Consider the following 24,206-nt stretch of genomic DNA (forward strand, 5'->3'; position numbering starts at 1 on the left):
GACAAAAGAAAACTTCTATTTAGCAAGCTGATTCTTGGGTGGGGTGTATGGGGGAAGCAGCGTGTGTGCATTTGCGTATGTGTATGTGTGTAACAGTGTGCGTGTTGGAGAACAGTGATTGTGAGTATGTATGTGCATATATTGTGCTTATATAGGAGCAAGGCAGTGGGAGAAAGGTTGTGTGTAGTGTGTGTGTGTGACATCCATACCGTCTCTGTTTCACACGGTTGTCATGTTGGATGCCTGCTGTCTTTTAACCACATCCTGGGCTTATCTATGCGTTTTGTTTTTACTATATTACAATACAGTTTATCATCAGTTTTGTTCATTTAGCATTCCAATACAGAACGTTTTAGTTTTTTTATCACATTGATATCATGAATATCATACATTGTGAGGTCTCCTCCGTTGATGGATTCAAACATTCAAGACACACTTTTGTTTAAAAAATCATCTGTTGTACATTTGCAACTAAAACAGGTTTTATGTTGGTTGTTTATTTGTTCTCAGTATGCTATCATCTTATCCTAATATTGTCTTTGTCTTCAATGGTGAGGAATTCCCATCAAAGTTTCCCCTTCTGTTAATACTTTAGGGAATTTTCAAACGTCGGGATGTATGGCTGTAATGCCCCAAGATTTGTTCTCCCTGAAAGAAATGATAGAGTAAGAATATATTAACTACAGAGCAACCTGGCTTTACGGGGTCTGCATTTACTCTTACTTCATTTTAGGTTTACCAATAAGTTATGCATAAATATATACTATATATGGATATAGATATATATATATATATTTATATATATATATATATATATACACATCAATATGTGCTTTGCAGCATTCCTTTGATGTAAAATTGAAAGCCATGTTCATGCATTAAAAAGCAATTTCATATTTTTGACTGGAGGGTTTAGATGCAAATCCATGGGGCATTACGTTAAAAACCATAAACATCATAAAATAGGAAATAGAAATTAAAAATGGAAGCAAAAATGAGGACGTTTAACTGGTCATTAATAACTGAATGCTTTCTTGTTTGTTGATGTGATAAACAAAAATCGTATTCAAGATAGAACACAAAAATGACAAGTGTAATGAAAAATAAAACCCATTTAAAGCAAAGTATTTTTATTCACACAAATTTAATAAGATATATAACAACCGTTTGGTCCATAAATATTTAAGGGGAAATAGTTTCTATACACCATCTTTATCAAGAAACAGGGAAACATGGACAATCTTGATAGAACACTTACTGTACTCAACTATTAACACGAAGATCAATATATAAGGTTCTTGGATTACCCAACTATATCTGAAAGAGTGCACAAATGCTTTCTATGACATCGCTGCCCCCTTTTTAACAGGATACACCATAAAAAGATCTTCGGAAATAAGATGCAAAACAGTACAAAACTAGTGAGGCGTCAAAAGGATGTGAATCAGTTAACAAAGAACACATATATCCTGAATTTCACAAACTTTCTCCCAAGTTATAGCATAAGGCACATAGTAGAACTGAGTTAGGCATCTACTTCATGAAGTAGATCTAGAGTACCACTTTGTTCTACAATAGAACAAATTGTGACGCTCACAATGAAATGTATTAACTCCATTGAAGATTTGCTCTGTCTTTCTTTTCTCTCTATCTTTCAGCCAGAAGAAACATGTTTTTGGTCTGTTCAGTGGCAAGTGTCATTAAAGAAAGTATAAATATGGCCAAAAAGGAGAACACATGGACAATGATTTCCCACTGGCTGCCTCTTGCGACTCCACCTATCTGAGGTCATTTGAATGTTTATGTCAGCTCTACAAATCTAGTCTGCAACGTCGCAACCACTTCATTTCTCACCGCCACTCCTTTTCCCTTTTAAAATCACATCGTTACCCTGAGCAACATGATAAAAACAATAATGCACTTTTCACTGGGCAGTATATTGTCACTGTGCAATTGAGTTTAGCTGTGGATCTATGGATATGTTTACTAGGATTTATCCATTTGACTACGGTTAATCTATGAGGCCAACAAATCTGAAAAAGTGCTGTCATGAAAACAATCGATTGCAACAGCGTGCATAAACTGTTCTCCAATCCAAATTTCTCCTGCTGATTTATAATTATCAAACCATTTATATCAATGTCACTGCATTACATGTTGAACAGTTACCACTGTACAGATTGTGGGATTGGCTTCTTTCTCTTTATCACAGTAGATTTGTGAATCAAGACAAAAGTGTTTGTGGTTTCAGCATCTACCTGCCTTTTAAGCTGCGATGGTTAAGCGCTTATGATGCAATTTAGACGTTATACATGCAGCTCTGTAAGATATTTCAATGTCTGATTCCATCCAACTCAGTCTTAAAGACTGAAACATTCGGAAATAATTAAAGCCTGTTTTCTGGAGTTATCCATATACAGAACATTCTACAAGTCTAAGTCCCAAATTATTCCCAAACAGAAATAAAAATCTTTAAATTGGATAGTGCGAACACAGTGCATACATATACAGGTTTCCGAGGGCAAAATATTCATATTATTTTTTAAATGTATCAATTAACCATAAATTAGGAAGGGCTTGTTTTATCATAATTCAATACAAATGTACAAATAAAGTCAAATCAAGTAAAAATCTAGTTTTCCAGACACGCTCATGTTTAGTTATTTTTTCCGATGAATTGTGGGATCCATGAAAATGTTCTTTCACTTCAACTTCAAAAATGTCCCATCCGAAAATCAATCCCTGCATACTTTAAGTCAACTACAGACACGGCTGCCATGTGGTTTCAAATGCTACACATTAAAAAGATTTCCTTGTGTTTTAATGTGGTCGCTGCTGTTCTTGCTCTTGTTGTTCTTGTTTGTGTACACAGTACAGCACTTTCTGTTCCAAGGAGCTGTCTCTGGTAGATTTAAAGGTGTCACTTAAAAAAATAAAATGTAAATTGAGGAAAGAAAATAAAAGAACATAAAATAAAAATAATAATAAAATAAAATCAGATACAAAATCAGTCTGCTAAAGATAGCTTGTTAGAAAAGGTTTGTCAAGGTAGTTTGTGAAGGGCTCCCCGAATCATGGCTGTCCAAACTAGAGGTGACGGAGGTCACTACAGTGATAGAGGGGTTTGTCAGGTCTGTTAGTGTGGCCGTGCTGGAGGGGGGGGTCAGGGCCCCACTGTCAGATGAGGGTGCAGGGAGTGAGGTGCCATCAGCCTTATCAACACCTCCATTCTCCTGTCGCAAAACGTTCCTTCTGAATTTGGCTCTTGCGTTTTGGAACCAAACCTGCAAACCAATCCCAATGTGGCTTTTACTTTTTGCGTTTAAAATTAAATTTTAGTATCATATCATATCATTTGTACAGTGGTTTACATATCAAGTTATCACAGCTATTACTGTACCAACTTGCCCTCGCCTTATGTATATAAATCTTTATACGGCAATTTTCATACATTAGTTTGAGCTTTAGGGGCAGATAACAATGAACCACTTAGCTCCTGAACACTGAATACAATAATGTGGCTTTTGATAGCAAAAATCAAAACAACAATCCTGTCCTTTTAAATTTGTATCTGTGAGAGTTGAATTGCACCCTTTTTTTCTTTTCCAGAGACAAAAAGAACATGTGCACTCTCATTATTAATAATATCAGCTGCAGTTTTACATTTACCTTTCTGCGCTCATGAATGACTTTTCTTCTTTCTTTCCCAAAAAAAACAAAAAAAAACATTTAAGAATCTAAAAGATTTCTGTTAAAACCCCCTGGATATACATCTAATGACTAAATGGGCCGACCAAACAAATAAAATCAAAAAGATGACTAATGATAATATTGGTGTGAAATGACAGGGACATGGAGGAGGAGTGAGATGCACACAGATATGGGCGGCTCAGATCAGTAAGAAGAATGGCTTTCTGCTTACCTGTAAAACTCTCTTAGTGAGGCCTGTTTTCTGGGCCAGCTGCTTTAAGTCCTTGGCATCTGGGTTGTGGTTGATGGCAAAGTAGGATTTCATTGTCCGCAGCTGATGGTGCTTGAAGGAGGTCCGCATGCGTTTGGTCTTCTGTGTTGGAGCGTAGGCCTGCTGGTCCCGGTCCATGTGGTCGGTGTCATTCTCGTTACAGCCTGAGAGGGCAGAGAGCAGAGCACAGGCGCTCGGTCAGAGTGCGCATGGAAGGATTGCATAAAATGTTCATTCACTTTTCTAAAAACTGAATAATGTTTACCGTGCTCAACAATTGACAAGGAAATGACAACTAACTGGCAATAAATAAAATCCCTCCTCTACAATCAAAATAACATGACACAAATCAGGTCACGGCTTACAGCTGGTATTTGTAATGGATACTAATTAAATGTTACACTCATTTTAAGGCTCAATTTTAAATTAAATATATTGTTACATGTTACATGTTACAAGCGTATATATTAGCGTAGAAGTGACCACATGTGGGCTTGATTGTGAAACGTTCATGTATTTCCATTGACTTGGTATGTGAACATCTCATGCCATCATGATCAATAATGAAAATGTGGTATATTTAACAAACAATTAGAATATGTGAATAAGTGACAGTCAAGGAACTCACTGAACTGTCTAGACTGAAATGAATTGTAACGCCTTGGAAATTGTGATTATTGGCTTTTTTATTTTTGTGCTAAATTATGTATTTTAATCATACAATGGGACCCAGCTAAATTATTTATGCTTGTGTTTACAAAGACTAATAGGCCTAATGGACCTAATTTGTCAACAGCTTAGCACTGTATGTGTAAAATATTTGAAAGGCAAAAACAGATCCACTAAATAAAAGAATTTTTAGATAAACAAATAAAGAACGCTGCAGAAACATGTATCGATGCGTTAAGACAAAAAATCTAAACACTTAATTTCCTTATTGTTTTACAAACACAATTTTTGCATTATTTTGATACATACTTGCAAGTTAAATTAGCTTGTGACTGACTGTTGGACATTTATATGACTGCAACCAAAATATACAATGAGTACAATTAATTCTCATAGATGGATTATTGATTGTTATAGTTTTTATAGAACCTAGTATTTACTTTCAAATGGGTCTTTCAAGATATTGGCTCTTAAGTGCAAAAGGAGCATGGGATTTCCATATTAGAGTAGATTTTATTGATTTTCTTGTCTCCATGTAACCAAAATGGATGATGAAAGATTTTATTGTAAACACTTCCTCAAAAATGAATTATTGAACTAAATTACAAATCCGTTTTTAATGAGGCAGAAGCCAATTCATCTAACTATGGGATATATGTTTTAAATGTGTGGTATTATGTTATGGTATGCAATATGGCGCAAATTATGTTTTTTGTGATATGAGACATGTTCTTGTGAGACTTATACGCACCATCAATAAGACAATCATTGACATCTGTGTTCTTCTTTTCCAGCCTTCACTGGATTGTGTTTCACTAGATATTACCCACTAGGGGTCTCTATATCCAAACAAGACCAAACTGTACAGAGCAGCGTGGAATACTCAGTAGACCCACACCTTTCCCTGGTGAAAACAAGCATGAATGTGCTCGCTAAAGCAGAAACAAAACCGCTCACAAAACCTCATCCTATTTTTCCTCAAAGTGAGTCTCCTGGTCTGCAACACAGAAAAAAGAGCACTTTGGAAAATAGTTCTTCAGTTGTTCCCTAATTTAATTCATCTTATTAAAATATATTTATGGGCCGATTTAAATGTTATCAATGTCATAAATGTATCACATAATTAAGACATTTAACATTTCTAGCCAATAAGCCTTTTAAATTAGAAAATATTCTATTCTACGTCAGTCTATTCTGTTCTAATATCCCAAATTAAATATATAATATTCCCACTGGGACCTTTACTGTGTCTGTGGCGCTTTATAACAAACTCACAGGGATACCATACGGTATTTAATGTATTTCTCTGTGGGATTTTCTTTTGTGGGATTGTTTTACCTGTTGTGGCTGCATTATAGTGTAAATCTGAATTTATTTCAATGCTCTGTTGTAATAGGTATATCTTGCTATTAAAGAGATACAAATCACAGTGCTACAGTGCTTATTTTCCTATTAAAGCATCCATGAGAATTTTAGGATTTGCATAATCTCTTGGAATTGTGTTTGTGAATAACAAACCAAAAGCCCTTTCAAGCGGAGCGTTGACTGCACACTGTTGTGTTTGGAGCCCCTGGCCTCACTGCGGCAGGCCCCTCTGCACGGCGCTGCTGTGTCTCTGAGAACTGTGCTGACCGCCGCACAGGAGGCCAGGGATTCCGACGTCACCTTCAATTAACGAAGAACAATTAACGCGCAGATTACCCTTATTCCTCCCCATTCAGCAGGAACAGGGAACTTGGCGCACAATGACAAACTTTCTCAACCGCGCACTAATTCACAGAAAGCGACAACAAAATGGGGACGCTGCAGGGGGGTGGAGGTCGGGTTATAACGTTCAGTGATTCAAGGCAAGATTTTAGATGAAACCTACCTTTAACAGTAGCTCAATGTTCAGCTCAACTCCAGTTTTTTTTTTTCCTCAATGGTTGTGTCTACAATTTGGGCTACAACAGCCCCAAACGACCCCCTTCACACCCATCCTGTACATTTATGTTGACCTAAATTAGTCTTAATTATAAAAGTCGATGTGCAGGTTGACGGCGAGGTCAAATTTCGATCATTCTGGGCAAAACACACGCCACAGTTTAAAGCACAAAAACGGTGCAGACGCGTGGACAGAAAGCTGCAGATCAATTAGCCCACGGCTGCGGGCGCCGTTACACACAGACACAGTTCACCTACATTAGCATCGCCTGCAGGAGAGATGTATTCATCTCAGACATGTAAGGTAGACCTACGGCTGTTAAACATGAGGCGTTCAGGAACCGTCTGGACTAAAACGCGACGGTCTTCTTCTGCGTTAAGGGGGTAGAAATCCCTGAATCTGTTTTTATTTATTGCGCAGTCACTTTATTTAATGCTGTTTATTTGTGAGTGATTTTACTTAACTTTAAAAATTTATTCAGGCGTATTTTTAAAAGCCTACAATTAAATTGACAAGACGAATCCTCAGGCCAGCAATGTCCGAGCACAATCTATATTTCCAGCGTCTTTCAGTGGGCCCCAGATGGATTTAACCGACATTAGGTGCAGTTATTAGTACAGTTTGGTGTACGAAAAGAAAGAAAGAAAGGAAAAAAAGCTCGGTATATTTTTGCTGTAGGTGTCACTGTCCCTACAACAAGGTATGCCCATAAAGACTATATATATGTTGTGATATGTGCATGTTTGTGTGCTCCTGACTTGTTGTGAGGCCCTGTTCTGAGCAGCACGCTGTTGGTCTCACCGGAGTTGTAGCTCGGTATATCTATCCCCATGGCCGGGCTCTTCCTCTTGCGCGGCCTTCCCTTCTGTGCCGTCCCGTTGCCGTTGAAGTAGGGCAGGGTGAGGCCGCCGCCCTTGGCTGCCAGCTCAGCGAAGTTGAGCTGCTGGTGGTAGTCCGGTCCCTGCACCAGCGTCTCGAAGTGGAGCCGGCAGTACACCAGGCTGTCCTTCATGCCGAAGTGGTCGCCCGTGGTCAGCGTCTTGTTGCAAGTGGTGCACGTGAAGCAGCTCAGGTGGTACACGGAGTCGCGCGCCCGCATCACCATCTCCGAGGCCGATATCCCGAGGTGGCAGCGCGCGCACCTCTGCACGGAGAACCTTCTGGAACAGACACATCGTCAAGACTCTTCATAGAGACCAAATGGACAAACACAAAGACAGGAGCAGAAACATAACCTGCACCGTCACAGGCTCAAATCAGCGAACTACGTTTCTGTGGTGCCTTTCAGTGACGGAGGCGCGCGCGTGTGTGTGTGTGTGTGTGTGTGTGTGCGTGTGTCTGACACAACTCGAGTGTGTAACAATCCCATAACAGCCCTGAAGACTGAGTTTACATTCTGGGACAAAATAGTCACATCTGGCCGAAAACTGAGTGAAGGCTGGTCGATATAGGCCACATTTACTTTGATGAAAAAATATTTCCATTGCACGAATATTTCCTCTCTTGAATAAGTACAAATACAGTCTCCTGTCTCAGTGATGAACCCTACCATAACATCTTGGCATCATAGCTTCCATTAGGAACAAAACTCCACAGGTAGGCAAAAGGTGGAACTATAGTACGAAAGTGAGCACATTTTGCCTTGGCATTTATCAGCATCCTTTCTTTTTGGGGAATGTTTCCACTATAGTGCATTGTAAATAACATTTAGGCCTGTGCATGGCTAAATATATTATGAAATAATATATCTGACCCATAACTGCATTTTTAACTGGTTATTTATCATATTTACACTAGGCTACTGGCCACTAAGATAGGTTACTTTTTAACAAACAGTGTTCTGTACTCCTTTGTTCCTGGTGGGCTGACTTGTATGAACAAGCTAATGCAGTTTACATTAGACTCATTGTCGTGGAAACTATTACATCTGAAGCACTAAGGAATTAAAGTAAAATGTAATATCATAACTTATTCGCCATTAACAGCATGCAGGGCCCCTGAGACTGCTGTGATCCTATTCAGACAGGAATGAGGCCTAATTGGAAAAAGGACTTCAACATCATTCCAGATGAACAGCCGCAGCATGTTGAATCAATAACAAATAGTATTGCTTTACAATCTTTCTAAGAGTTAAAAATATAGTTTCCTATAAAGCCAGCAGCTTCGGGTGGGTCTACGCGCGTGCATGACAGAGAGACGAAGACACCAATATTTTTCCTCCGCTGTTCTGTTCATTTTCCACCAATGTGTAACCTTAATTTGTCTTACCTGTAGTAATCATCCTTGCAATAGATACTCCCATCCTTGGCAAAACACGTTAGCTCCGACTCCAGCGCTAGTTTACATTCACAGCATTTGAGACACCGCAGGTGCCACTGCTTGTCCACGGCCAGGAGGTAGTATCTATCCGAAATCTTGCCCCCACAGCCGGCACACAGAGCAGGCTTCTCCGGGCTCATAGAAGGCATGGTCTGAGTCAGGGAGAGAGAAGAGGGCTCATGGCAACTACTTCCCTGGACAGACTGCTGGGGGAATCGTATGCAACACATATCATGTACAACACTAACTGCAGGCCTTTAGCAGTTTTCTGGTTTTATTTGTAATATATCAGTTTGGGCTCTTAAATAAATAAAGGCTCTGTGTGTTCAGGCCCACGCGAAAGAATTGACAGCATCAATGAAACGACTGTGTTTCTGAAATTGACTGAGTATCGAGGAGATTTATTATTTATTGGTTTAATCTCTTCCTCATACGTCGACATTGAAATCAAAGCAAACAACAAACTCACTGCAACAGTTTTGGAGAGAAACATATATTTAAAGAATTGAATAAAGGCTTATTTAAAAGAAAATGAAATGTAGTATTTCTTCTAGTTAAAATAATGAAACTGTGTGTAAATGTGTAATTATATTATTCCAGCATGTGTTGTCAGCTTTTAGATATATAACTGGGAGAACTAAAATTTATAGATTTGTCCACGAAACAAAATATTACTATTTTGATGTACAATGTTTTTTCCAAATATATTAAAAAACTTGTTAAGTTGCAGACAGTTTATGTTTTTAGGAGTTGGTGTGTGCAGATAATTGAGCAGCAATTTGAATAATATATTTTAACTAATAAAATTAATTTCGGATAAAGAATTAGACTAAAATATTTGACCAAAAAAATAAACACAAAGAAGTAATTAACAAATCCTCTTCTACTCACCCCAAAAACAAATGTACATTTCCTGGCAAGTTAACGGTGCCACGGTCGTCGTTTGTGCAGGTTAAAACATGAATTCAAACACTGGTCGATCAGGCTCTTACCGACTCTCTCCCGTTGAGCTGCATGCCCTTCGCCAGGCGCGACTCCGTTTTCGACCTTCTCTCCATCTCCTCCATGATCCCTTGGATGTGATCCCCGGAGATCCCGTGGAAAAGCATGGCTCCCGGTCCTGGACGCAACGTGCAACTGCCTGCCTCTTTCTTGTAGCCCACAACTTCCATATACTGTACTGCAGCGCTGCGCCCGGCTCTCTCAGCGCATCCAAATGGGCTCTGAGACTCTGAGAGAGGCACCCCAAAAACAACAACACAACCCCGGAGAATCAGATCACCTCCACGCCAGAGTGCACATGAAACTGGAAGGAAAGAAGAACGAAGAAACTACAACATGGGCAGGGCAGGAGGAGGTAGGTGGTGGTGCACCAGCTTTTTCCTTCTTCCCGTGAATGTCTCTCCTCCAGAAAAAAAATATATAGTCCAAATGACGCGACAAACCGGTGTTGTAATGGTGGTGGTTGGTGGGGAGGGAGGAGAGGAGGGGGGCTACAGTGTGAACACTCGCCAAAAATAATGACGCAAAGTTTTTGTTGTTTCTTTTTGGTGATTTCTCTCTCCCGATTTCCCAGTCAGGGGTTCCTTGGTGCTTCGAGGTCAGGTTGGGACTGCCTGGATTTGAGCACCGTGTCCTATTTGTGAAGAGAGCAAAGCCTGCCCAGTCTGAATAATTTGGTAGGAGGAGCCCCCCCACCATCCACCACCCCCACCCCTCTCTCTCTCTCCTCTCACTCTGTACGTCTCTCCCTCCCTCTCTCTCCTACTCCCTCACCATTGCCACCAATTTCTATTCACCAACAAAGAGCTGTCACTCTTTCCTCAAAAACTCCCAATTCTGGCTACGCGAAGGACCACCACTTTATGGTATTGACATTTTCATTACTTTTATTCCCCCATTTACAGGACAGGACGCTGCAGTAGTCAGAAGTTGCATAAACTGAAATGGGCTGTAAATATGTTATTTATTTATTAAACAATTACTATGTTTCTTTGGAGTTATAATCCAAGGGTCAGAAATAGGGGTAACTGATTCTACATGACTTCTGTTTTAATTTTGAAAACCAAACTTTAAAAAGAATATCAGTTTTTTGTTGTTGTTGTTTTTAGCTGTATCATATCAGGTGTTTGGTTGTCCCGAAATAACTGTGTGTGTGTTTGTGCTTGTAAGGTGTGCGTGCGTGTGTGTGCGTGTGCGTGTGTGTGAGTGTGTGTGTGTGTGTGTGTTGTTTGGGGCGGGGCGGTGATCAGTGATAGGCTAGAGGGCGGGGACAGATTGTATTAAACATTCTGAAAGACAAGGAATTTTACACAAATGAATGGGATTTTGTGAAAAAAATAAAAGTATCCTAGGCCGTCTCAACCTCTTTGCTTTATCTTTATCTTAATGCTCTATACATAATTTGATGAAGCAAACAATTCGTTTTTAGTGCATGATCATTTTTTTCCCTCTCCATTCAAAGCTCATTTGAAAAAGGTATTGTTCTCTTTCGAGCATTCATTAACACGATCCTTGTCTTTTATGTCTCTTGAATTAGGTCAAAATGTTGTTTACCTGTAGTTGAGTTGATGAGAACAGAAACCGGATTGTAACTTAAGACATATTTAATTTATCTTATGACGGTAGACAAGCTTAAGAAGGGGGCGGGGGGTGGGGGTGGGGTGTCACCAGCCGTGATTTAATATTTTAAGAAATCCACGTTCCATATATCTTACTTGATATAATCTATGAAGTCGACCGTGAACTGCTACACAATACATATCTGTGTCATTCTTAAAGGGTGTGAAAATACTGTTACGCCAATGAGACTGAATGCTTTTACGTCCCAACACGCAGGCCAAATATGGTGACAACAAACCAAAACAAGGCAGCTCAATGTCTATATTTTAACTAACGCACGCGGGCCTTTCCAGCTGAGGCCCCAATAACGAGCTCTGGTCTCGAGGTCTGGCTGAAGACTTCACCATAAAACAATAGACACACTGGCTGAATCGGTGACTCGGCTTTGGTCCCATTAATAGATTTACTGAGGGCTCAGGGGGGGTGCAGGTGTGGATGCTTCTTCTCAAGACGTGTTACATTATCATGTGTGCCCCCCCCCATCCTCTCCCCCCTCCCCACCATGAAGTTGTGTTGGCTTTAATTGGAGGCCCCTTGATAGCAGCGCTATATAAGACAAGATTTGGACCCTCCTGGACGGGCTGGACCTGCAGCTGTTCTGAAAAGCATTACATTTAATTTGCGCTGTCAGTGTCTCAGCACCAGCCACAGAGCGGTGAAAAGAGACCCCAAAAAGACACACGGATTTCATTTCACCTGGACAAAGACACCCCGAGAGGACCGATCAACTCAGCTCTGTGTGATATTTAATCTGTCTGCTGTTTTTTTTCTTTCTCTCTCTCTCTCTCTCTCTCGCTCCGGAAATTAAAAAGGCAACTTCAAAAACTTGACTTAATCACACAGTCCAATATAATACAGTATATGTGCGTGTTCGTATTTCTTATCAAGACATCATTATTGTCATTACCGTTTTGACCCGTTGCCTCCAGCAGTGACATTTCATTTGACTGAAGAGTGTTTAACAATGTGTCAGTGCACACCGAGGGGCTGAGGGAATAATGGGATTGTATTGTCGTTTTGTGTCGTTTCCTTTTCTTTGTATCCAATTAGGGTATTACCTGCAACTAAATATACACTATATATATTAGCCGTTTTTGTTGTATTGTTTCAGTCGTGTCATTTTGAGGATGTTTGTAAAGATAAACCAAAGCAAACCAATATATATTTATTTTAGTAGGAAATAACAGTTCTCGTTTGAAACGCTTTCTTAATAGGTCCAATTAAGCATCCTGGTTATGTCTGTTACCCATCATATTTCATAACTGGAATTAAATTAATTGAAGAATATTCATCTGGTCGGTACTGTGTGCCATTCTTTAATTAATTGCTGAGAATGGTTTGCCCTAATTTAAGATTTGTGATCTTGTTTGTCTTTTTAAAAACACGATAATCGCTGCTTATTCATGCGCTGAATTGAGCTCCATTTCAAACCTTTGGCGCTTTAAAAAAATGAAATATAAACAGTGTTAACAACCATGTTTAAAATGGCGTTTAAACCATGCGTGGCTCAGTGGTTTTGACTTTTCTCATATAAATAAATAAAATAAAATATCTTATACCTCAGCCGACCAACTAAATTACGTATATTATAGATTTTTAAGAAGAGCGTAATTTCCTATTTTCCCATACCGGTCAATTTAGGATTTCCCTATCACTCAAATACTCCTGTTATATATTTACACAATTCAGATTGTTGTCACGGTAAAACAATATTTGTTTACAACATTGCGTGAATAAAAATACAGGACGAGGTTTAGATGCGTTTACCTCCCACAGCCTCCCTGCTTCTCCCGGATAACATGACCAAGTCACCGCATTGATCATGCGTTAGATCTGTCGCGCATTGCTTCATGGGGTTTTGTTTAAAAAAAAAAAAAAAAAGCGTTATTATTTCCCCCCAGCAGACATATAGAAAGGTCTTACCTGAGGCTGTGCGGTGTGTGAGTCCCTGTGAGGCGGAGGCGCTCCGGACTGTGCGCAGTGTGCAGAGGAGACAGAGGAGACGCTGCCGGTAGATGGGGGCTGTTCCTCGTTTCTGAGCTCACACTTCGAGTTCGAGCGTCAATTAAACACACGAGACATTTAAATATTCTTCTCCTGCATGCAGTCAGCCCCTCAGCACAGCACACATCAGCCACCGCACGGGAAATAAGAAGACACGAGCCAATGGCCTACTCGGCGTGTATATAGAATAATGTGAAGTTGTCGTAAATTAAAAGATAAATTATCTGGACTCGGAATAACTACCCGTTAAATAGGCTACAGACAGATTTAGGGATATTTAAATCAAAGCAGATGTGTGTCGGTTTTTACTGTCGCGAAATGTCTTCTCCAGCTATAATGTATTAATTCAAATTGTGAAGTTTATATTTTAAGCCCAGAAGACGAGTTGACCGCATTTTGCAAACACACTTATAGGTCGGTTCTAAGCACACATAGCTCTATATTCACCCCTTAGGAGTGCAATGAATAGGCCTCCGGTTGCAGCTCTAATTCCACTGGTGTGAGAGCGGAGGTTTGCGTGAATATATAATTAGATCTATAGTCAAACTGGATCAGTCAGTCTGACAAAGATGTGAAGCAGCAACACAAGGTCTGCTGTAAAAAAAACAAACACAACAAAACAACGGTTTGGTTGATACAAATAGAAATCATTCTCGAAATAAGGATGCTGAATACTTTCTGAATTTGAAATATATTTGTGACACAATAATCTAAAGCAAGTAGTGGTATAGGCCAGTTAAGAGCATAATTGTTGTGTTTGTATTTCAGCGTCACGAGTACAGTCTAAAGGGCTTATTTATGAATCATTTCTTTTGTTTCTCACCTTTGGTCTATTCTTCTATTTTAATCACTGGTTAAAATAAATTAATCCTCCAAAAATAATAGTGACCTCAAAATAATTCCATGGGTTCATATTTCGTTTCCCCTAAACTGTGTGTCTCTCCATCTGTCTCACCTGCAGACACACTTCATATGAATGTATGGCAGTATTGAGTGTATTTAGCCAGGAACCATTTTACACACACTTGGCCTCATGTTGCAACATCTAATGAATAAAGAAATGTTGTTGATAAAAAATTCACCACTATTTAATAATGTCAAGTTTCTTCTTGCGCTTTGAAGATGGTTTGATTGGGCCTGACTGCTAATGAAACAATATATTTTACATTTTCAATATGTATTACCTTATTATATAGAATGTTCCTTGGACTAATTTCCATGTGCATTATTGGATTGTTATTCACTTGACAGGCTAAGCAATATGACAAGAAGCCAATGAATAATAACAACGTTGATAACCGAATGTAAAAGAGTTTGTAAATGCATCTGAATTCTACTGTTAACATGCTAAGATATATGCAGAATATATGAGGTCCTATAGCCTGCTCACACTGGCCACATGGAAAACACATTGAGGTAGATGGACTGATTTCACCTGACAACAAGTGAATCGAGGGTTCGTTTTCTGGTAACACTCTCAGCTCCAGAGAGCAAGGGGTGACAATTAATTACACCTCTGTACTGCTTGCATAAATGACACTGTGCCATACTGCTAACAGTCATTTTGCTTTGCTCCTTCCGCCTGGGCTGACATCACAATGTATCTCATCAATAATGCAACAGCACTCAGATCCATTTCAGTGTGTACCACAACGCGTCCCGTGCACACAGCGTTCTTCGAGCATGATATACAGACAGGCTCTGCAGCGTGCTCGGTTCAACAGTGAGACCACAGATACAGCATCAACCCGGGATGCTGCCTGCCTGACTGCCTCTGTGGCTGCCTGGCTCCTTGGGCATGGTGGTTAGATTACCACACATCCAGGGTTCATCTGGAGTCATCATTTCTGGGTCACCTCAAGTGACACTCAGTCTCGTGGAGGGAGCTCTCAGTCACTCCCAAAGCAAAGCCAGGAAAGGAGCGGAGGAGACAGGGAGGCGAAGAGAGGCAGAGAAGGGGGAGAGGAGGGAGGAGGTGGGAAGGCTCTCCCAGGATCCACTGTGGTGCAGGCTAAACACTGACAGAGTGAAGGAGAGGAGTGGGAAGGGAAGGGAAGCAAGGGGGGGGTTTGAGGAGGAGGAACAGAGGGAGGAGTGAAACACTGCAAAGCTGAATCCCAGTCACATGTATCCCAGTCACATGAGCCAGGGTGGGTGGGTGAGACATCCTGGAAATATTTACAAACACACGGTGGACATGGCTTCATAATTATTGGAGGAAATATCTAAACACACAAGTGGGGTGGGTGAAATATGACCAAATCACTGTTTTTATAGCCAAAATAAAAAGTCTAACAGTGATTTAGAATAGGCTAATAACGGTAGACAAGAATAAGACTATAAATAGAGTTAAGGCGTCTCACTCCCCACGTATCCTGTTTTTCATTTCCATCCTTATTTTCTCTCTCCAGGTCTTTCCCCCTCACTTTTTCCCCTCTCCTCCTCCAACTTTCTCTTTTCTGTCTCTTCCAACAAACATTCCCCCTCCCTTCACCCCCCCCATCCCCTACCTCCCTCCGCCCCTCCTTCGATCTCCTCCCTGCTCTGCTCTGCTGGAGCTCAAATCACAACCCCGGTCCCTGGCAGATGGAGGATAGGAGAGAGAAGCTCTTAACTAGCCAGCCTGAGCCTCTGCTCTCTGCACACCAACTGCTGCCTGCCTCCCCTCCCTGCCTCCAGAACAGCTCCAATGGCACACCGCCACCTCCACCCCCGCCCATCTCCTCTGGGGACAGAGAATCCTCCTGGGGAATGGTGCACGTATTAGTCCATATCTGGCCACAGTAGAAAGGACATGGAAACATAATAGATGGATGTTCTTTATTGCTATATAACCTTACGGGCTTAAGCGGCTTTTCGAAACAAACAGGCGTGTTTAGATTATGCTTTGGTATGTTGTTATATTGTCAAATACTCTCTTTCTTCCTACTTCAACCATTCAGTGAAGACAGAGTCAGAGGGGAACATAAGTTTAAGGTTAGATAGAAGAGAAAAAAGGAGCCACTAAATCATTTGTCTTGTTAGTGTAGACAAGAAACCTTAGATATAACTGCATTGATGTAAAACCAGGTGGGAAATAAAGAGGCCAAAGTGCTCCTTGGGCTCTAGGTGCCTGTTGCTGCCTCTGATTCTCCTTTTATCTGGGCTCATCTGGCGGCCACGACTTGGCCTGGCATGAGTCTGGCCACCAGTTGCGGTCTGAGTGAGAAATGGCTCCTCTGTGCTATTTGCAGCCCTGTCTGTCCAAAGGAATCTGGTGCGCTGACTGTCACTCAGTGGCCATGTGTGTGTTTTTTTATCACTAATTCTACCACAGAGATCTGGTTGTCCATATGACCACTGTGGAGGCTGCTGCCCCGAGGCGAGCTGACATTGTGTGTGTAGAACGACCAGACGTTGATGCAGGGGCTGCTCAAATGCTGCTTGAATATCAAGATACATGTGCACGTATTTACGTGCGTGCACACACACACACACTCACATACAAAGCAGTGCCTGGCCAATTGCTGAGACTGATGTTCCTTTCAGCCATCATACGGCTGACACTCAAGTTTTTTTTCCCCCCGCCAACCCTGTGTCAGTTCCTGGCTGGTCTGGCCAACAGTGATGGAGACACTGTAACTGACTGTGGTTGAGGCCATTGGCCGCAGGGCTGCTGTGGCTGTTTGAGATGGAGGGGGGAATTGAGGGAGGAGGGGCTGCTTGGCCTGTCAACTGGTTGTGACTAGAGTCTGTCTGGTCACAGTTCCAAACTGGACAGCTCTCTTTTTCTCTGCGGCTAGTGCCATCATCCTGTAGAAAGGCACACGGTACATTGCTGCCACTCTGCTCCAGCACAGCATATGCTCCAGCTGAAGGTCAGAGATGTTCAGTCCAAAATGCCTGAAATAAACACCTCACATGTCAGGTTGGCTGTTGTAACTTTGGAGCAAATCTGCACTGAAAAAAAAACCCACTGTGTGTATCCACATACACTCAGTGGTCACTTTATTAGGTACACCTGTACAATCCAATCCAATTGTTCTGCAATAAAGGTGCATTTTGTATAATGCATATGTTCAGGTTTCTTTTAATACTGTTATTGTGGTGTTAATTCAATTATATGTTTAGCATTGAGGCCATATAGTTGAGACGTGTTTTTAATATTCTGCCCCATCATGTATATAAATAGGGAGGGAAAAGAAAATTACAACAGTGCTGCAAACTATAACATCAATAATAAACATATACAATTTCAACAAAAACTGAACTATAAACTTCGTCAATAATCATGGCAGAGCTTTTGCATTAGATTGTGTACCTATTGGTACACAATCTAATGCAAAAGCTAAAGAAATAAATAAATATTTACAGGTATTGCATAATACAGACCAAATCAACAAAATGAATTCATTTGTGAATAAGGTCGATTGAGGCTTTTTGTGGGTATGCATTAATGTTCCAAACTTGTCAAATAAAGTAAAATAAGCGACATTGAATAGAAGACTATAGCCTATTATAAACAATTTATCTGAAAGACAATGAGAAAGAAAGTTCATATTTGTAGTTGAATGCTTCATGAGTATTAAAAGGACACCATTAAAGAACTATAGGCCCACTGAACCAAGGAGTACGCTTTCTAAAGGCCTGTGATGATTGACCATGTTACATTTCTCCACAAATCTGTCGAAGGGATTGCTGTGCTGTTTGTGTCTCAACCAACTGCTAGGCTAGAACATGATATTTAAATTAAAGAAGAAAAAAATTTCAAACTGTGCCATCACTGGATCGGGTAGACGTGGAGGGATGAGGCAGACATGAAAGTTGGCCTATTTCATGGTCAGGCTGCGGGACCGGCGAGGCCCTGAATGGCAATGCATCTACTTTAATGTGACAGACAAGTCCCTAGGCAAAACCAGTAGAGCCGTGGCAGGCAAGCGGGCCCAGGTACTTGATGAGTGTGACACCTTCACCGTCCCGCTGTAGAAATGTTGCTGCCGCACGCTCCGCTGCCTCGGTTTAGAATAACACCAAATAAATTCGCCTCTCATCCCGCCTGACGACGCGTCCCCAAGAACCTGTCCTCCCCAGCACTGTTGGGATCATGAATCTCCTTGTAGCCGCTCACAGGGCTTTGCTCCGATCACTAAGCACTTGCCTTTGGGACCCACCTGCCGAGGGAAATTGTGGCCGCGCCAGTAGGCGGCAGCGACAGAATTTCGCGGCAGACACATCCTCTCATCCCGACGCTGTTTGCCCAATCAGGCGGAGACAGGCGAGTGTGTGTGGCAGGTTCAGAGCGAGCGCCCGCAGGCATCGCGCTGCCTACCCACATGCACTCACAAATCAAGTGGCACATCTTCCCTCAGCATCTCTCGCACGCACAAGTATTGCTGCATGAGCGCTTGACCTTACCTTGTACTATTACTGTGGGCTACAAAGTGCGGTGTTTAGTGCAACCTTTATTCTATATTGGCCTATTAGGAGCCACAGGGTGCTCTGATGGAGTGAGCCTGCCCATGCATGTGTACGTCTAAGCATGCTCGTGAACATGAGCGGATCTACTGCAGTGCTGGGATGAGAAGGCCCAGGAGTTCATTAGGCTGCAGCTCAGGAGAGCAGCCGCGGGGAGCTGCGCTGTAGCCGAGTGTTGCCAGGAGGCTGAGCTGCGAGTCCGGTGGGGAGGGCTGCTGTTGATGTCCATGGCATGTTTGTTACCAGCCTGATTCCATCAAGTGGTGTAAAAGCAGCGCAGCCAAGTGTGAGGGCCGACCCTTGGCCCCTGACTATTTTTAACAACACAGTGTTTCAGTCAAAGGTAGACAGTTCAGCCAAGCACTTACATGATGCTAATATTCATCTACATTTGGGAGGAAAAATAACAAGAGATGCAAAGCAAAAGAGCACAAGACTCCATCTGACTAGCTACATTTGCTACAGTTACTTTTGCTTATATGCCCTTTATCTTGAGGGCTAAGATCTAAACTGCTCTTTCAGTTTTCATCTCCATACTCCCACAACCCTTGTAAACGCATTAGAGGAGCGGAATACCACAACATATTAAATACTCTTGAGAAATGAAAAATTAAGCTCAAGGCATTTTATTGGACATTTGAGAAAAATATCAGAAACATATGCATAACATATACTATTTTACACAAGGTTTGAGTGAACAAATCCTTCCTCCTCATCTCCTGTCTTGTGAGAATAAAAATAATGCTGAGAGTAGTTGTGATTCACAGGAGGTAGATATTGCACAGACACTACCCATATTTCATCATTTGGTACACTGCTAAAAATGACTCCCAAGTAGTCCAAACAACGACAGGCAGAAGACAAGCGACGTGTTCTGGGATCCATTCTGAACAGGCGCTTTACCTTCGTCAGGCTATACATAAAATAGAGAATTACATTCTTTCCTCATTGCAGGGTCCTTCACGTTGACTTGGCCATATGGACACTATAGAGGAGACAAATAAATAACAGTAGAACATCCGTCACACAGACTACAAGACAAATACATGGACGCCTAACACGAGAACAGGATGAGGCCGAATCAAATTAGGACTGAACCACACAGAGCAAGAAAGCACGGAACAGGGCAAGACAAGATGGGGGGCGGGATGGGGCAAGAGACAGAAGACACGACTGGATTTTCACTTTATTTGATTATTCAGCCAATTTGCTGCTTTTTATTTGTTCTAGTTGTGTTGCTTTGATATAACATTTTAAATTTAGTGAATATGGTTTTCGTGAAGGAAGGCCTATTAGAGAACTTAATGACAACATGCATGAATAGATGATATTGCTCTCTTCCTTAAGAAACATCACTGCTAGATTTAAAGCTATTTCGTAATTTGTGCATCTGGGCTCATCTGCGTTCAGTGGCAGGCAAAATCACTTCACGGTTTACCTTCTTACACTTACTTCCAATGAGTAACTGTATCATATAAAATGAGGGCTGGGCACGTTAACGCATTATAAATACGTTAACGTATCCATTAACGCCGACAATGATTTTATCATGCGTTAACGGCATTATTTGTTTTGCACTGGGAGGGGCTTAACACTGCTGCGCACATTCACAAAGTTATTTGTAACCACTGCAAACTGGAGTTATCTCATCACCGGAGTACCACGAGCATGAAGTACATCTTAAAGGCGTCACACAGCATTGATGCCAATAGCTACCCAAACAACCAGTGGAGCGAAACTTCGACAGACTACTTTGGATGCGGCGTGCGGGAGAACTGTCGATAAACCAACGCAGGAACAATGAACACATGCCTCGGACAAGTGGAGAGCAGTGGACTGCAGGCCGCTTCCTGTCGTGGAAGATGTCGGTCTGATGAGCGTCCTTAGAAACACACCTCAAGACGCACCCTCGTAAGGAGGATAAACGATTTGTAATAAAAGGAGCGAACTACAAACATGGCGGCAGGGTCAGTGTAACTGCTCAACCTGCATCACTGAAAGTGTTTATTTTTTCAGAGGCTTTACAGACTAAAAAGGTCCCCTGCACAGTAAATTCCAGCTGTGTTTTTTAATTTTTTTTGCTAGACCTGTTCAGAATATATATATTATATACTGTATGTTAACTTGCTGTTGCTCTGAGAGTGCCTGTTATATTGTTCTGATAACATTACTTTAAAATAAAAGCGTGTAATACACTAGTTTTTAATTAATTCTTGATTTTTTGCACATAATGCGATTAATCGCTGTTAATCACAGAAAAATCATGCGATTAATCGATTAATTTGTTTATCTTTGCCAAGCACTATATAAAACATATTACATCGTCATACTGAGGGAAATTATGTGCATGCGTGCTGTTTAGGATACAAAAAATATAGAGTGATACTTCATTAAATTCAACAATTATAATTATAAATATAAAGGACAGCTGATATCAAAATGCACACAAACTTGTTTTAGGTGAAGTTTTTAATTTGTCAAACCACTCTTAGAAAACACAGATCCCATCTTTGGTAAATGATCATTGGGAAACAGGGTCCAGAACAGAAGAGAATGAAACAAGACCAAAACTAAAAAGCAGAAGCCAAATGAGAAACACACAACCTGGTAAGAAGGAAATCAAAGAGCTCACGTGTCTGCATGCGCTGCCACAACATTTCCCTCTCTGAAGGTGGGCATATTCTGTGAACACCTTGTACCCACTGGAAGGGTCGACATACATCTGCCTCTTTGCCTTAACATAATAAAGATATTATTATTTTATTAGTATGACATACAAACACATATGTTGGTGTGTGATCCCTGCATACATAATATACAGTGCATACAGTATATAGACCCAAACACAGAGGTTCATGCAAGCATAACACTGAATATGAACATATACATAGAGACAGATTGCTTTGGGCCAAGGAGACGAGGGAATGAACGACCTCTATGCATACAAACAGATGCAAGACGGTCAAACTCTTAAGACGGTACTAATTAATTAGTGTGGCTCTTTTGTGTGCAATCTGCATAGATTATTCAACCGGTTGCTGTATTTAAGTTGTATATTCACTGCAGCTTTACAGGATGCTTACAAAACATATTTTTGAAACAATTATTCCTCTATTTTGACCGATCCCTCATCTTGTACAGACACACACAAACACCTTATACGTGAAAAACACTGAACTACTCTGTCATCCCTCAGGAAGTTAGAAAATGTCATCTCTCAGTCTGTTTCAAACTGAGAGCCCACTAGTTGGTGAGCTTTGACAGGCCACAAAGGGAAAAAGGCCCCAGGCCTTTTGGTGACACGGCCTGTCATTTCACATGGCATTGCAGGAGCACATAGTGAAGCTGGCATAGCTGGGCCCCCTCGGTATTGTGCTTTTCCCACCCAGGCCCTACCGCTCTCCTCAGGTCTCGGCCAACTTGCCTCAACTTCATCCACACTCAGAAGCACAATATTTACAACAGATAAGCCTCAAGGCACGGAGATGACACCTATTCACCACTGTCATCGCCACAGAGCTCACTCACTCTGTTTGATGGAAGAGCTAGTAAGATTTGGTGAATATGATTGATCTGACAAAAACAATGGGCATCATTTCTTTACGACAGGTAGTGTGTAACACTGGCCAAGTATGCTTCAAAGTAAAATTGAAACAAAACAAAAAGACTCTCTCAAATATCTTTAGGCTACCACTTGACATCACAAATGTATTATCTTCCTATACAATCTCTTTGTTCAAAGATTCAGAAAAGAATCAATATTACAGTTACGGAAGTAAAAATGGAAAAGAGTGAAACCTTACATCAAAGCAAAAATCTTCAACCATGACGCTCACTTTAAGTAATTCAAATTACAGTAAAATTTCACTCCACCGAGGACCCACTGGGAACTGTGCCCTAAGGACAGGTGGGTTTTGGAGATGCACCACAGCTGGCATATTATCATTCAATGACATCATCAAATCCTGATCTTTATTAGAGCAATAGCATAGAGTTAAGGTTAAATATTTTTGACGCAAATACAATTATTTGAAAGCTTTAATTACTTTGTAGATTCAGATTTGACATCCCAATGTATGACCATTGTGTAAAATATGATCACTTTTCATTTATTATACACCCAACGGTAAGTTAACATTCAACTGAAACATAGCATACAACATTAATATGCTGCTTGTTAATTCATAATTAACATAAACCTAGAGTAGGCTATATGAACCTTTTTTCATTTGGCTGATAATGCTGTACTTTTACTAATACTACTTTTAGTACTTTATAATGTGTTATTGCTTATTTAATGTTAAACGATCAATCTTCTCCACCGCTCCAGTTATGCAACTCAGGACAAAATTCGACTCGGAAAAAGCCTGCTGGTAATTAATCACACGTAATTGCGGTCATGCCATTAAACACCATGATTTAACATGAATACACCAGTGCACGTGCGGCCATTCATCTTACCTGGCATGCCTCCGTGTGGGCTCTATGGATGGCCAGCTCTTCCTCTGTGAACTTTCTTCCATCCGGGTCGTTTTCATTGAAGTCCACTTCTCTCCTGCCTGCACTGATCTGTATCTGACTTCTGCCTTTTATGCGCTCCGGGCTTTCTTCTGAGAGGTTCGGCACTGACATTGTAACAAGTGGTTTATTCAACTGCAAGCGGAGAACAATTAGTCTGCTGACGAATGCTTTGAACGGGTAATGTTGGTGAAACATGCTCCTGTAAAACTACAATCCTGAACGGGAGAGTTGAACTACTTTGAAACCCTCTCGCCTGGGATTTGTGTTTTAAAAAAGATACCGGGGAAAACAGACCATCTCTTAATTAGTCAAATGCAGTACCGACTGATTATATCATCTGTATCAAAGATTGTTTGTCGCATGTTTACTTTTCGCCTCCTCTTCGCACTCTTGCCTGCACAGTGGGGCACTTCCTGCTTCGCCTCGTCACAGTGGTGACATGTGGCCATCTCGGAGCCTCTGGTTCACACAGCGCCTCTGCTGTTTCACTGCAGCGACCAGCGAGGTGATATGAGGAGCAATAGCCTGCACGTTACATACTAAACAAATGCACAAGATTCGGGGAAAATATTAAATGAGATGTAGAATCACTGCATTATTATATTTTATGATGCAATGTTAAATAAACGTTGAGGAGGGGCAACCAGTCATTGATCAGCAAATGTCAAAGAATACCAGTAGGCAAACTGCACTTTTAAGTATTCATTTTCTTCTGGAAAGAAAGTTTGATTA

At 41.0% G+C, this 24,206-nt stretch overlaps 2 protein-coding genes across 4 annotated transcripts; both read right to left on the reverse strand.

Annotated features, from left to right (window-relative positions):
• Positions 1-591: 591 nt before the first annotated feature.
• lhx9 (LIM homeobox 9) lies at positions 592-10,103 on the reverse strand. Of its 3 annotated transcripts, XM_034530919.1 has the most exons (6): positions 9,866-9,982; positions 8,823-9,025; positions 7,356-7,714; positions 6,864-6,869; positions 3,923-4,125; positions 2,911-3,284 (listed from the first exon to the last, which is right to left on the reverse strand). In XM_034530919.1, exons 1-6 carry the CDS (start codon positions 9,980-9,982, stop codon positions 3,030-3,032), a joined length of 1,143 nt encoding a protein of 380 aa, XP_034386810.1. In that variant the 3' UTR covers positions 2,911-3,029. The 3 variants fall into 3 exon arrangements, with proteins under 3 accessions (XP_034386811.1, XP_034386810.1, XP_034386809.1); XM_034530920.1 differs by lacking the exons at positions 2,911-3,284; positions 6,864-6,869 and adding an exon at positions 592-648 and having other exon boundaries at positions 9,866-10,103; XM_034530918.1 differs by lacking the exon at positions 6,864-6,869 and having other exon boundaries at positions 9,866-10,103.
• A 9,460-nt stretch (positions 10,104-19,563) lies between these two features.
• c4h1orf53 (chromosome 4 C1orf53 homolog) lies at positions 19,564-23,891 on the reverse strand. The gene is made up of 3 exons (XM_034530820.1): positions 23,415-23,891; positions 21,586-21,687; positions 19,564-19,938 (listed from the first exon to the last, which is right to left on the reverse strand). Exons 1-3 carry the CDS (start codon positions 23,667-23,669, stop codon positions 19,867-19,869), a joined length of 429 nt encoding a protein of 142 aa, XP_034386711.1. The 5' UTR covers positions 23,670-23,891; the 3' UTR covers positions 19,564-19,866.
• Between the last annotated feature and the right edge of the window lie 315 nt (positions 23,892-24,206).

Source organism: Cyclopterus lumpus, chromosome 4 (genome assembly GCF_009769545.1).
Source record: "Cyclopterus lumpus isolate fCycLum1 chromosome 4, fCycLum1.pri, whole genome shotgun sequence".
Taxonomy (NCBI): Eukaryota; Metazoa; Chordata; class Actinopteri; order Perciformes; family Cyclopteridae; genus Cyclopterus; species Cyclopterus lumpus.